This window comes from Seriola aureovittata, chromosome 14 (genome assembly GCF_021018895.1).
Source record: "Seriola aureovittata isolate HTS-2021-v1 ecotype China chromosome 14, ASM2101889v1, whole genome shotgun sequence".
NCBI classification, from domain to species: Eukaryota; Metazoa; Chordata; class Actinopteri; order Carangiformes; family Carangidae; genus Seriola; species Seriola aureovittata.
The window spans coordinates 26096575-26108428 of record NC_079377.1 but is presented as its reverse complement, the minus strand read 5'-3'; the positions used below and the strand labels follow the sequence as shown (position 1 = coordinate 26108428).

General features: G+C 41.4%; 1 protein-coding gene across 1 annotated transcript; it reads left to right on the top strand.

The window, feature by feature from the left end:
* Positions 1 to 115: 115 nt before the first annotated feature.
* On the top strand, positions 116 to 11338 carry apmap (adipocyte plasma membrane associated protein). The gene is made up of 9 exons (XM_056394587.1): positions 116 to 436; positions 1163 to 1279; positions 3186 to 3301; positions 4169 to 4261; positions 5400 to 5516; positions 5608 to 5782; positions 6127 to 6261; positions 8298 to 8490; positions 9397 to 11338. Exons 1-9 carry the CDS (start codon positions 345 to 347, stop codon positions 9604 to 9606), a joined length of 1248 nt encoding a protein of 415 aa, XP_056250562.1. The 5' UTR covers positions 116 to 344; the 3' UTR covers positions 9607 to 11338.
* The last annotated feature ends 516 nt before the right edge of the window (positions 11339 to 11854 follow it).

The following is an 11854-nucleotide window of genomic DNA, read 5'->3' as shown; positions in this document are numbered from 1 at the left end:
GTTATTTTTTTCTTTTCTTTTGGTTTTTAGTTTTTTTTAATACTTTTTTTTAAATTAATTTTTTCATTTATTTATTAATTTTTTTCTGTTTCTTTAACTTAGTTTTTCTGTTTTTTATTTTTTGAAACATGCAAAAGAAAAAAATGACGACAGGTTTGTCGGAGGACATTTATTTTGAAGTAGACCGGAAGTGTCGATAGTAGTAAACACACTCGGTAGGAGGCTCGCTTTACCGAGCTGGGGTCCCTCCTTATTTACCCGGGTTAAACCTTAACACAGCGGCCCGGTCCAGCTCCAGGTCGACTTCCGAACCGATTCCAGCCGAGTCCGAGTCCGAGTCCAGCATGAACGAGACGGAGGGGCTCCGGTTCCGGCGGCTGCACAGACCGCAGGTCATCACCGACGAGCTGCCCGAGCACCGATACAAGGGATCCGGGTAAGACACAGAACCAGGACCGCTTTCAGACCCACGTCCCGGGGCGGACAGGAGAACAGCACCCGTTAATTTACGGGTACCGTCAGAGCAGGGAGCCGTCACCGTCCGTCGCATTGATTAACGATCAGATTCTCGATGTTTTATTGATCACTATGCGCTGATCATAAACTGCGCAGGTGCATGTTGTAGATACAGTTCAGGTGTTGATCCCAGCGGCTCAGCAGCTGCTCGCTCTCTGAGTGATCGATCAGAGGATGATTGGTTCCCGAAGGGGGGGTCTGATAAAAGAGGTGAAGGTGTGTTTATAAGTCACTTTGGACGAATAAATACAAGTGCATCATGGGAAAAGAGGGTCCAGTGTTTTTGGAGTAAAGCTCAGGATGTTTCCTGCTGTTCTTCTGTTTGAGCCTGTTTTATAGAGCTGATGATAAATGTATGGGTTTATTGATAAATTCAGATTAAATCTATAGATGTTCAGTCTGACATAAGTAACATCTGTCAGACGTATTTACAGCTGCACAAACTCAGCAACTCTTCTGACTCAATGAATGGTTTGTTATTTTTCAAAGTAAAACTTGAGATTCTCTGGTTTCAGATCAAATGGAGGATCTTCAGGTTTTAGACTGTTTCAGATTTTCATCAATAATGAAATCAGCTGTTAGTCACAGCTGTCTCGTCCTCAGCCTGTCTCAGTGTTGACTCTGTCTCTCCATGTTCCTCTCTCAGCACCTACAGTGGGAAGGTGTTTCAGGTGACGCTGCTCTCTCTAGGCGGCTTCCTGCTCCTTCCTCTCCTCATCATCATCCTCATCCTGGAGTCTCCCATCCAGCCTGAGGTCTTCAGGTGAGTCTGATAGTCTCAGCTCAGACATGATCACATGACCACAACAAAACTGTGACAAACATAAAGACAGAGAAGAAAACAAACCAGAAGAATTCAAATAAGGAAAACATTTAAACGTGGGAGATCGACCTGATCTGATCATGTTGATCAATGAAGGAGTCAGAGCCTCAGCTACACCTGCAGAATATCCCTGACAGAGACACACAACGCCCACAGAGAGACACACAACAACCACAGAGACACACAACAACCACAGAGACACACAACAACCACAGAGACACACAACAACCACAGAGACACACAACACCCACAGAGAGACACACAACGCCCACAGAGACACACACAACAACCACAGAGACACACAACACCCACAGAGACACACACAACAACCACAGAGACACACAACAACCACAGAGACACACAACAACCACAGAGACACACAACACCCACAGAGACACACAACACCCACAGAGACACACAACAACCACAGAGACACACAACAACCACAGAGACACACACAACACCCACAGAGAGACACACAACGCCCACAGAGAGACACACAACAACCACAGAGAGACACACAACGCCCACAGAGAGACACACAATACCCACAGAGAGACACACAACAACCACAGAGAGACACACAACAACCACAGAGAGACACAACACCCACAGAGAGACACACAACGCCCACAGAGAGACACACAATACCCACAGAGAGACACACAACAACCACAGAGACACACAACAACCACAGAGAGACACACAACAACCACAGAGAGACACAACACCCACAGAGAGACACAACAACCACAGAGAGACACAACAACCACAGAGAGACACACAACAACCACAGAGAGACACACAACAACCACAGAGACACACAACAACCACAGAGACACACAACAACCACAGAGAGACACACAACAACCACAGAGAGACACAACGCCCACAGAGACACACAACAACCACAGAGAGACACAACGCCCACAGAGAGACACACAATACCCACAGAGAGACACACAACAACCACAGAGACACACACAACAACCACAGAGAGACACACAACAGCCACAGAGAGACACACAACAACCACAGAGACACACAACGCCCACAGAGAGACACACAACAACCACAGACACACACAACAACCACAGAGACACACAACAACCACAGAGAGACACACAACAGCCACAGAGACACACAACAACCACAGAGACACACAACGCCCACAGAGAGACACACAACGCCCACAGAGAGACACACAACAACCACAGAGAGACGGTTGCGGGTTGAGTTTGTGTCACAGTGAGTCTCTGGACTCTGCTGCAGATCTCAGTTCCTGCAGCTAGTTAATAATTCATGAGGAGACTCATTTACAAACCTCTGATGCAGATCACACGAGGACACAACCTGACATGAAACAGTTACTTTACAATGACGGTACGATTTTTTTTTTTTTTTTTTAGAAACAAAAAGATCTAATTTTTATAAAATAGTTTTGAGTCCTGAAATCAGATTGTAACTTTCTGCAGGACCAGAATAAACCTGAGCTCTGAACTGCCGTCAAAAACTTATTGAAACAAGTTGATTTATTTGTTGAAAGCACCTGAATTAATTTCACTTTTATTAAAACTTGAGGATAAATTTGTAATTGTTAAAAAAAAAGAAATATATCTTCAAAATTGAATGAGAATATTTTTAGATTTAAGTTGAGATTTAAGATGAGGAAACTCCATCACTCAGTCAGACAGCGACAGACATAAAGGTGTATAAAGATGTTCATTTGAGAAAAATGTTGTAATATTTCCAGGATAAAGTTACAACCTGATACTTTCCTTAAATCTTCCGTCATTAACACGTCACACTGTTTCCTGTCCCCTGCTGGTGGGTCTGTGTGCTGCAGTTTGAAGGAGCCCCCGATGATGAAGGGCTGCTGGGAGCCGAACCTGAAGCTCCGAGAGGCCCAGAGACTCTTTGAAGACCAGATCACGGGACCAGAGTCCATCACTAACATCGGAGGTCGGTTTGTTTGTCAGTGTGTCGCCAAGGAAACAAACAAACACCAGTTACATCATCACAACCTCCGGCACAGATTTCCTCAGTTTCAGCTGCAGCCTCTGAAGCAGGACTGAGGGATCAGGGTCTGGGACTCTGTGACCGGGTTGTGGAGAGTCCACAGTCCCAGCCTCAGTCCAGGTTCCTCTCAGAACCTGGTTCTCACTAGTTTTTAGAGGTTTTAAATCTGAAGAGACGTACAACTTTATCATGAGTTCCTCAGGGATCGAACCTCAGACCACTGATCTTTATTTTTATTGTTTGATTTTAGTATTTTTCTGTTTTATTTAGTATATTAGGTTATTCTATGGTTTATCTAAATAAAAATGAATAAATAAAATTGCCTATTTTTTATCAGTCAACAGTTACGAGTGAGTATGAATTATAAAGTCACAATGAAATGAGAATTTTATACATATTTTTTCAAGTTGTCTAATGTGTCCTTAACGTATGGCTTCATGCAGAAAACTGATGTCCAAAAACTATTTCAATCTGTTTTTCGAAAAATAAAAGTAGAACTGGAACAATTAAGAAAATGAATCAGCAACAATTAAGATAATTGATTAATTAAATCGTTCTTTAAGCAGATTTTCTGCTTTTCTGTGTTTTATATGATTATAAACTGAACATCTTTAAGTTGTTTCATGACGCCAACATGAACTCATCATGTGACATTTTTCCTTTGTTTTAGAGATCAATATTTTTTTTTATATATTTACTCTGAAAAACCTGAGAGGAAGAGGAAAACAGTAAGAATCAGTTGAGTGATCTGCAGTGATGAAGATCATGAAGAAGACTGAGAGCTGACAGATGTTTCTCTTCTGTTTGCAGATGTTTTGTTTTCTGGAACAGCTGACGGGAAAATCGTGAAACTGGTCGGTCGAAGGATTCACACGGTGACGAGACTCGGGAAACTTCCCTGTGGTGAGAAAATAAAACACTAACCTAACGACGGTGGTTAGCGGTTCAGTTTATGTTAGTTTAGTTTAGTTTAAAAGTTTAGTTTAATTTAAACTCTTGTTTATTTAAAAGTCAAGTGTATTCTAAAGCTTTTATTTTGTTAGTTTAGTTTGAGGCTGCGTTTGGAAAATACATTTTTGGTCAAGGTTGAGTTTGTTGTATTTTAATGATTAGTTTAAAGTTGAGTTTACTTTCGTTTTCAGACCTAAAAATTTAGGCTTAGCTTTATTTTTAAACTTAAAAAAACTATATTTTTTAAAACCTAAACATAAAAATTCATTAAAGTAAAGTTGAGTTGAAGTTAAATGTGACTGGATTGAAAACAGTTAATCCTCAGTGATGACTCTCTGAACCTTCACCCTGCTCTCATGTAACTCTGTGGTTTCCTCTGTTTCCTCTGTTTGCTGTCGTTGCTTCATTCTGGAGTTTTAAACTTTCCCTTCAGTTCAAACGTTTCACAACAACCGAGTGAAGAAACTCAGAAACACCACGAGTCACATTAAAGCAGCAACGTGTTGAAACAGGAACCAACAGGAAACACAAGCTCAGATTAAACCTGAGGCTTCACATGAACACAAACCAGAGAAAAACTCTGGCGGATTTTACATTTATAGAGGAAGAGAAAACACAAAGGAAACATCCAACATTAATGGAGGATTTTTATTGTGAAACAGGAAGTCAGAGCAGAGAGTAGATTTACTGGTTTTACTGATGTTTCAGTTGAACTCACTCTGAATCAGCCAGGTGTGAGTCTCCAGGTGTGTCAGGATGTAACTGAAGAGGAAGTTTTGTTTTGAAACAGCATTCAGTCGACTCACTGACAGTTAGAATTAACTTATTGTGGCGGGGCTTCAAACAGGAAGCTCTCTGACTTACTGATAATGAGTAACGGTGTTTAACTGGTTCTTCTTCCAGAGAAACACAAACATGAATCAACTGCTGCCTGAAAACAATTTGCATTCACTTCAGAATAAAAGATGTATGGAAGCCTGTTAGTGCTTTGTTGTAAATTACAAAAATAATTATATATATATATATATGTATTTGTACATATATACCAGCTGAAATAATGAGACTTCTGCACATGTTCTGGGTCCTGCAGGATCCAAAGAGGAGGAGTCCAGCTGTGGGAGACCGTTGGGGATCAGACTGGGACCCAACGGGACTCTGTTTGTCGCTGATGCTTACCTGGGTCTGTTTGAGGTCAACCCCACCACAGGTGAGTCAGCTGATTATTATTATTGGTTCATGATCACAGCTGATGTGTTCTGACCTCCACCTTCACTGTGTCTCTGTTTGTGTCCGAGCAGGTGAAGCGACCAGGTTGGTGTCGGGGGGTCAGGTGGTCGCCGGCAGGAAGTTGTCGTTCATTAACGACGTGGCGGTGACGCAGGACGGGAAGAAGGTGTACTTCACTGACTCCAGCAGCAGGTGGCAGCGCAGAGATTACATGCAGCTCATCATGGAGGCAACAGCTGACGGACGGTTCGACGCTCGACTTATAATGTTTCATAATAAAAGAAATCATTTACTGTAAATTCTTTGGTTGTGAAATCTGAAACAGGCTTTAATTATTATTTTTTTTAAATACGTCTGATGATATTTAAAAAAATCTTTAATTGTGATAAAAGTCTATAATGTCACGATGTCGCTCCAGACTGCACACTGTTGTATTTTTTATTTAAATAGACATTATCGTATACACCAACAATCAAGTTTTTTTCTCCAGGTTAGGTTCCTGTTAATGAAACTTCAGACTTCCTGCAGATTTCACATTAAAAGCCTCTCAGTGGGCCCATCATCAGTGTAGTTGTGTCGTCTTTTGTCAGAGTGCTGGAGCTGGACCTGGAGACCAGGGAGCTCACGGTGGTGATGGAAAACCTTCGATTCCCAAACGGCATCCAGCTGCTGCCAGATGAGGAGTCGGTGCTGGTGGCAGAGACCACCATGGCCCGGATACGCAGGTAACACACCTGACTCACGGACCTGCAGGACTGTTCTAATGAAACTAATAAAAAATAAAATAACATAGAAAGTTTCAAAATAAAATTCTTGAAAAACCAAATAAAATACAATGAAATAAAAATTTGGTTCTGACATGAAGCTTCACAAACTAAAATAAAATGAAGTTAAATTAAAAAGATAAAATGAAGTTAATGAAATAGATTAATAAAAATAAATAGAATTCACTCACACAAACTCATTAATGTTGATCATAAGAACAAGTAAATAAATCCAGGTTTAATTGTTATATCTGATTTTGATCAGTTAATTAACAACAACAGAACAAATGATCTCTGTGTATCATAATTGATGAATGTTAAATTACTGTCTCTGTGATGGAGGAGGGTTAGCTCTCTTTGTTGCCACGGAAACGAGCTGGCCTCATTTTACCCGCATGAAGAGAGAGAGAGAGTGTGTGTGTGTGTGTCTGTGTGTGTGTGTGTGTGTCTGTGTGTGTGTGTGTGTGTGTGTGTGTGTGCTGTGTGTGTGTGTGTGTGTCTCTGAGTGTGTGTGTGTGTGTGTGTGTGTGTGTGTGTGTGTGTGTGTGTGTGTGTGTGTGTGTGTGTGTGTGTGTGTGTGTGTGTGTGTGTGTGTGTGTGTGTGTGCGTGTGTGTGTCTCTGAGTGTGTGTGTGTGTCTCTGAGTGTGTGTGTGTGTGTGTGTGTCTCTGAGTGTGTGTGTGTGTGTGTGTGTGTGTGTGTGTCTCTGTGTGTGTGTGTCTCTCTGAGTGTGTGTGTGTGTGTGTGTGTGTGTTGTGTGTGTCTCTGTGTGTGTGTGTCTCTCTGAGTGTGTGTGAGTGTATGTGTGTGTGTCTCTGTGTGTGTGTGTGTGTGTGTGTGTGTGTGTGTGTCTCTGTGTGTGTGTGTGTCTCTCTGAGTGTGTGTGTCTCTCTGAGTGTGTGTGTGTGTGTGTGTGTGTGTCTCTGTGTGTGTGTGTCTCTCTGAGTGTGTGTGTGTGTGTGTGTGTGTGTGTGTCTCTGTGTGTGTGTGTCTCTCTGAGTGTGTGTGAGTGTATGTGTGTGTCTCTCTGAGTGTGTGTGTGTGTGTGTGTGTGTGTGTGTCTCTGAGTGTGTGTGTGTGTGTGTGTGTCTCTCTGAGTGTGTGTGTGTGTGTGTGTGTGTGTGTGTGTGTGTGTGTCTCTCTCTGAGTGTGTGTGTGTGTGTGTGTGTGTGTCTCTCTCTGAGTGTGTGTGTGTGTGTGTGTGTGTGTGTGTGTGTCTGAGTGTGTGTGTGTGTGTGTGTGTGTCTCTCTGAGTGTGTGTGTGTGTGTGTGTGTGTCTCTCTGAGTGTGTGTGTGTGTGTGTCAGGTCAGTGGTTGTAGTGGGAGGTGTTGGTTTATTTTCATCCTTCCTGCAGAACGAGACTCACTGACACATCGTGACGTTACATAAGAAATCATTTAAAATTACATAAATACAATAATATATAATAAATATTATTACAATTTTAATACTTTACTTTACTGTCTACTACAGTATTTAACATTAATATTCACAGTTTCAACATTAATAACAGGTTTATAACAGAACATAATGCAGATACAAGAACAGATGTTAGTGTTTATTAATGTTCTACATTATTCCAGATGTGTCTTACTATATCATCATATATATATATTTACTATAAATATTGATCTGATCACAGCTGCATTAGTCTGTTAGTCTGATTGTTTTCATGTTCTGCTCTTATTTTGATATTATTGTTCTTATTGCTGTTCATTTTATGAAATATATTTAGAATCTATTTGTTTCTCATCGTCTCTGTCGTCACGTTATTGTCTCTTCATTAGTATTTTTATAATTTAGTGAATTTGAACATGAGGCTTTAAATCCGCCTCTTCCTGCTCCATCAGCTGTTTTTCTTTTTCTCTGTTTTTTAAATTGTGTAAAAATGAATAAAAATAAAAAACTAATGAATTATACAGATCAATAAACCAGTTATTATGTCTTCTTATGATACAGATCAATAACCAGTGTCTCTCTTCCTGTCTCTGGACCAGAGTCCACGTGGCCGGTCTAAATAAAGGTGGGATGGACACCTTCATAGACAACCTGCCCGGTTTCCCTGACAACATCCGTCCCAGCTCCACCGGAGGTTACTGGGTCGCCATGTCCGCGGTGCGTCCCAACCCCGGCTTCTCCATGCTGGACTTCCTGTCCCAGAGACCCTGGATCAAGAAACTCATCTTCAAGGTACGAAAACACAGAGAGCAGGTCCAGGACCGGGACACGTCTCAGGTAGAACCAGGAAGAGTGACGTACCGTCTGTCCAGGTGCACACACAGAGACGCTCATCAACCCACAGCAGGAGGCGTCGCTCTGGTGACTGTCCTGTGCTCTGATTGGCCGGAGTCCCAGTAGAGCTGCTCGGTTATGGCAAAATTCATAATCGGGATTATTCTGATCAATATTGAATCACAATTATTGAACAAGGACGGAAGACGATCAGGGCCACGTTAAAATAACCAGCGTTTATTGAACTTTAAAAAAACCTTTTTCTTCAAATATAATTCAACAGAAAAACAAATAAAAACATAAAGACTGAGATTAATAAATAAAAGAATAAATTATATATATAAACAATGAAATATATAATATAAAATTAATAAAAATAAATTAGATCAAAATAACTAAGATCAGCCATGTTGAAAACATATAAACATATAAAAAACATAAATATAATGATAAATAAAAATAAATGAGATAAAAAAGTTGTAGTGCTTCACCAATACACTGAAAACTCCAAAACAAATATGCAGCATTACTACGTCGCTAACGTACGCTGACACGTAACCAGGAAGTGGACGGGGGATGGAATTTGTTGCGGCACAATAATCGTTTTCTGAATAGTTGAAAAACAAAATCATGATGAAAATTAAAAGTAGATTCACGGTCCGGCTGTAAGAGCTCTGTCTGAATCAACGAATTCAAACTGTGATGAGACAGTTTCATATTTGACCTTTAACCTTAACTTCTTCCCTCCTCGCCTCCTCTGGCCTTCATGCCTATTCCCTCCTTTGTTACATCCTTCCTTCCTACAACCTTCTCTCCTTTCTCCTCCTACCGCTCCTCATCTCCTTCCTTCCTTCCTCGCCTCAGCTCTTCAGTCAGGAGGTTCTGATGAAGTTCGTCCCTCGCTACAGTTTGGTGGCGGAGCTCCACGACGGCGGCGTCTGCACACGGAGCTTCCACGACCCCAACGGCCTGGTGGCGGCGTACATCAGCGAGGTCCACGAGCACGACGGGAGTCTGTACCTGGGCTCCTTCCGCTCGCCGTACATCGCCAAACTCGACCTGAGCAAGGTGTAAAAAAAAAAAAAAAAGACAGACGGACGTTTGAGACGAAAGGATGAAGTCTGAGACCAGGACCCGGAGGGACCGGGACGAGATGACGAGGGACCCGAGCTCAGGTGTGTCAGACTGGATCAGATTCATGACGCCTGTCTGACGGATTAACGGTGGCGGTCTCCAGACGACGAACCGGACTGAACTTTGTGTTTGTGTCGCTCAGATTTATTATTATTAATCTTTTTTTTTACAGATTGTGGACGAATCTCGAAGCTCAAAACTCTTTGGTACCGACGGAAACGTGTCTGACGTCAAACATCTGGTCAGATTGATTACAGCTGCAACGACCAATTACCGATTATTTGTTAATTGACTAATTGTTGCAGCTTTAAACTGAACAAGGGGCCGTTTGAACTAAACACCTTAATTTTCGAAGTAATGACACTTAAGGTTTAATTTTTTTAATTTGATTAAAAGTTTAATTACTTATGGCTGTTGCACAGAATCTCTTAAAATTTTTACTGCATTAAAGAAAACAGTTGAGGTATTTACAGCAGTGAGAGAGATTTTACAGCAGTAAAATTCTACAGTTTCCATGGAGACTGTTGATTTGCTGCCATTAGCACTTGTGATGCCTGTGATCTCATCCTCCTGTGGTTTTGGCGGGAACTTCAGCAGGTGAACTTTGGTTAGTTTAACAGACTTTAAGTGATTCCTGAAGTTTCAGACTCAGATCAGGAGGAAGCTGAAAAAGCTCTGAGCAGCTCCGGGTTTAAATCCTTTCTCCAGTTTCACTTTTCTTCAGACAAAGTTTTTCCTTCGTCTGATTGTGTTTTTTTGTTTTTTTGTTTTTTTTTTACTTTTAAATTTTTTTCTTTTGTTCAGTGAAAAAGTGAATTTGGAGAAAAAGAAGTTTAAGTTTTAACGGCTCCAGAATCAAACGATGCCAGAGTCACGTTTACGTGGCGACTGATCGTCACTCAGTGGTTAGTAATTTCACTCATGCTAACATTTCCTTTTATTAGCTCTTAGAGCTAAATTAGCATCATCAGTGTTGAGCTTGTTGCTGCTGCTATTTACTGAAGTAAGTGTCACATTTGTCTGAGACAGAACAAAGTGGTTAAAAAAGAAAACGTTAGTGTCATTATTTACAGGTTTCCATCCGCTGAAAACTACAACACCCATGTTTCTTCTTCTGTGTTTTATTTGAAGTGTTGATCCATCAGAAGATATAAAAACCATCTCAGTGTAGTTTTACATCTCCTCTCTCAGGCTTCTCTCTGCAGCTCTAGTAACAACAGGTCGGTGAGCCAATCAGAAGAGAGGAGGCTCTGAGCCTCTCTTCTGATTGGCTGACTGTTTTCTGACTGATCCAATAAAAATGAAAATGAAAATGCTGTGGACTGAGGCTTTGATACTTTCACAGTATTAATATAGAAGCTAGAGCTGATCTATAATCACACTACACATGGACACACACCTTTACACTGGAGGAGATGTAAAGTTTCACTGTCCATGGTTCAGTTTTCAGACACATCTGTGTTATTTGGCATCTTTAGCATCTTTAGCATCTTTAGCATCTTTAGCATCAGGTCAGGTTTCAGTTTCAGATGTTGATGTGATTTTCTGCTGCTAACATGCTAATGCTACCTGTTTAAAACACACAGGATCCTGAATGATTCTTGATGTGGTTTTGAAGCTGATCCTGGTTTTTACTGAAACACAGTGATTAAAACTCATTTCACTACCTGCAGCTGAAGCTTCGTCTGTTCAGTCAAACACTCAGTTCAGTTCTTTTCTCACTTGACTCAGAAAGTTTCTTCATTATCTGCAGATGTGAATCTGTTGTCCTGAGATCTTAATGATCTCCTGATCCAGAACCAACAGATGAGTGGTTCTGACTCAGGTCCAGATCCTGGTCTCAGTCGGTCTCAGAGACCAGGGTCTGAAGCTTCGACGTGTTTCATTAAGTCTCAGGACGACGGGCTTCATGTTCTTGATGGTTGAGTCTGAGTCTGGAGACGGAGTCCGCTCATTACCTCCAGCTAACGAGATCATTAACGAGTCTAACGACGTGAACTCAGAGTTAAAGACGTGTTCACTCTGAGAGGACGTTTGTTTTCACGTCTCAACCAGCTGCCAAATTTAGTTTGTGTCTTTTTTCTGCGCTGAGACGTTTTGACTTTGATCTTTTTGACCGTTTGTTTTTTCTGTCCGTTAAAGCTCGGAGCTGAAAACAGCTGATCTCTTTCGTCTCTTTGCTCCTGGT

Bases quoted from the DNA above. Each gene is read 5' to 3' on its own strand.
- apmap (XM_056394587.1), top strand. From the start codon at position 345: ATGAACGAGACGGAGGGGCTCCGGTTCCGGCGGCTGCACAGACCGCAG. The intron at 5,783-6,126 runs GTTCGACGCTCG...GTCTTTTGTCAG, and splicing joins GAGGCAACAGCTGACGGACG to AGTGCTGGAGCTGGACCTGG. The intron at 6,262-8,297 runs GTAACACACCTG...TCTCTGGACCAG, and splicing joins ACCATGGCCCGGATACGCAG to AGTCCACGTGGCCGGTCTAA.